The sequence below is a fragment of the Etheostoma cragini genome, chromosome 8 (genome assembly GCF_013103735.1).
Source record: "Etheostoma cragini isolate CJK2018 chromosome 8, CSU_Ecrag_1.0, whole genome shotgun sequence".
NCBI classification, from domain to species: domain Eukaryota; kingdom Metazoa; phylum Chordata; class Actinopteri; order Perciformes; family Percidae; genus Etheostoma; species Etheostoma cragini.
The window spans coordinates 1192437-1193845 of record NC_048414.1 but is presented as its reverse complement, the minus strand read 5'-3'; the positions used below and the strand labels follow the sequence as shown (position 1 = coordinate 1193845).

Below are 1409 nucleotides of genomic sequence, written 5' to 3'. Positions count from 1 at the left end.
CCCCCCCCCAGGGAGACTTCCCCTGGGACGAGAAGGATTTCCGTTACCTGGCGATCACCGTTGCCGGGGCCAGTTCGGCGCTGCTGTATTTCTACTTCAGAGACAACGGCCGAGAGATCAGCTGGAAGGACTTCGTCCACCGCTACGTGGGCCGGGGAATGGTGAGCGGGACATTTAAACAGAACTAAGAGGACTGAGTCCAACCCTCGTGTTGTCTTCCCGTTAACCATGAACTTGTCCTTCCAGGTCAAAAATGAAAATCAATATTTTTTTTGGTGCTTTTCTGATGTTTTTGTTGCTTTTTCTAAATTATTGCCCACTTTTTCCAGCTTTTAGTGCTTCTATTTCAAACCTTAGCTGGTTTAATAACAGGTTTTGTTATTCTTATTCTTGGAATTCATGGTCAACAAACCTCATTTGTATCATATATACGTACGTTTTTACTTAAAAAGGCAGAACTGATGAATTATTTGGACTGATGGCTAAGATCAGAGGATGTTGAGTGGATCTCAGACGGGTAGATGTCAAAGTTTAGTCCGGATACTGTTTGGAAATCATTAAAAAAATAAAAATAATTCTAATGCTATAAGATTTTGGGGAATTTAGTTTAAAGAAATCCATATTTCTGATATAAAACACTTTGACCCGAGGACAACACAAGGGTTAAAAGATGTTTGGAGAGATGCAATTTGATGTATTTCAGGCCTGTGTGTAGTGATTCTAATACCGAGTGTAAGTTGTAATTTACCCACTGGGGATCAATAAATAGTATAAATAAAGTTAAATGTGTTTTGTGTCCAGGTGGAGCGGTTAGAGGTCGTCAACAAACAGTACGTCCGAGTCATCCTGGTGCCGGGCGCCGACGCCGACGCGGTGAGACGGAAATATCTGGCTCTGAAGCCGACACTTTAAACCTCAACTTTTTTTACCTTATTTCTATGAAGCAAAATTATTTTTCTTTGCAAACAGACAGTGTGTAATGTTGAAATTAAGCATCCAATGTGAAATTAGGACCAACAAATTGCCATGTTGTTGTTGTTGTTGTTGTTGTTGTTTACGCTTCATGTATTTAAGTTGTGAGCTGATTGTTAAGATCTGGAGCAATTATGTCACTGTGTAGTTAATAACCCCAAAAAACTAATAAAATACAACATCAAGATTTGTTTACAGACTGAAAACATGTAGGAGGATGCTACATTTTTATTGTGCCATTCATTCATTCATTCATTCATTCATTCATATTTATTATACAGGTCAGTTAAAAGTAACATTACATGACAATGGAAAACGGGCCTGACTCAGCTTAAAAACTGGTTTCCAGCCGGTTCCTGTTCTGCAGAAACATGAAAACACACTCTCTCTTGTTGTAATAAACAATCTTTTTAACATTAAATCTTATGTGACCCCCC

The 1409-nt window shown here is 38.9% G+C and overlaps 1 protein-coding gene across 1 annotated transcript in view; it reads left to right on the top strand.

The window, feature by feature from the left end:
- si:ch1073-174d20.2 (AFG3-like protein 1) overlaps positions 1-1409 on the top strand; it is a 12166-nt gene that overhangs the window by 196 nt on the left and 10561 nt on the right. The window contains exons 2-3 of the mRNA XM_034879004.1: positions 12-161; positions 802-873. Coding sequence (XP_034734895.1) covers positions 12-161; positions 802-873 — 222 coding nt within the window. The remainder of the gene's footprint in view (positions 1-11; positions 162-801; positions 874-1409) is intronic.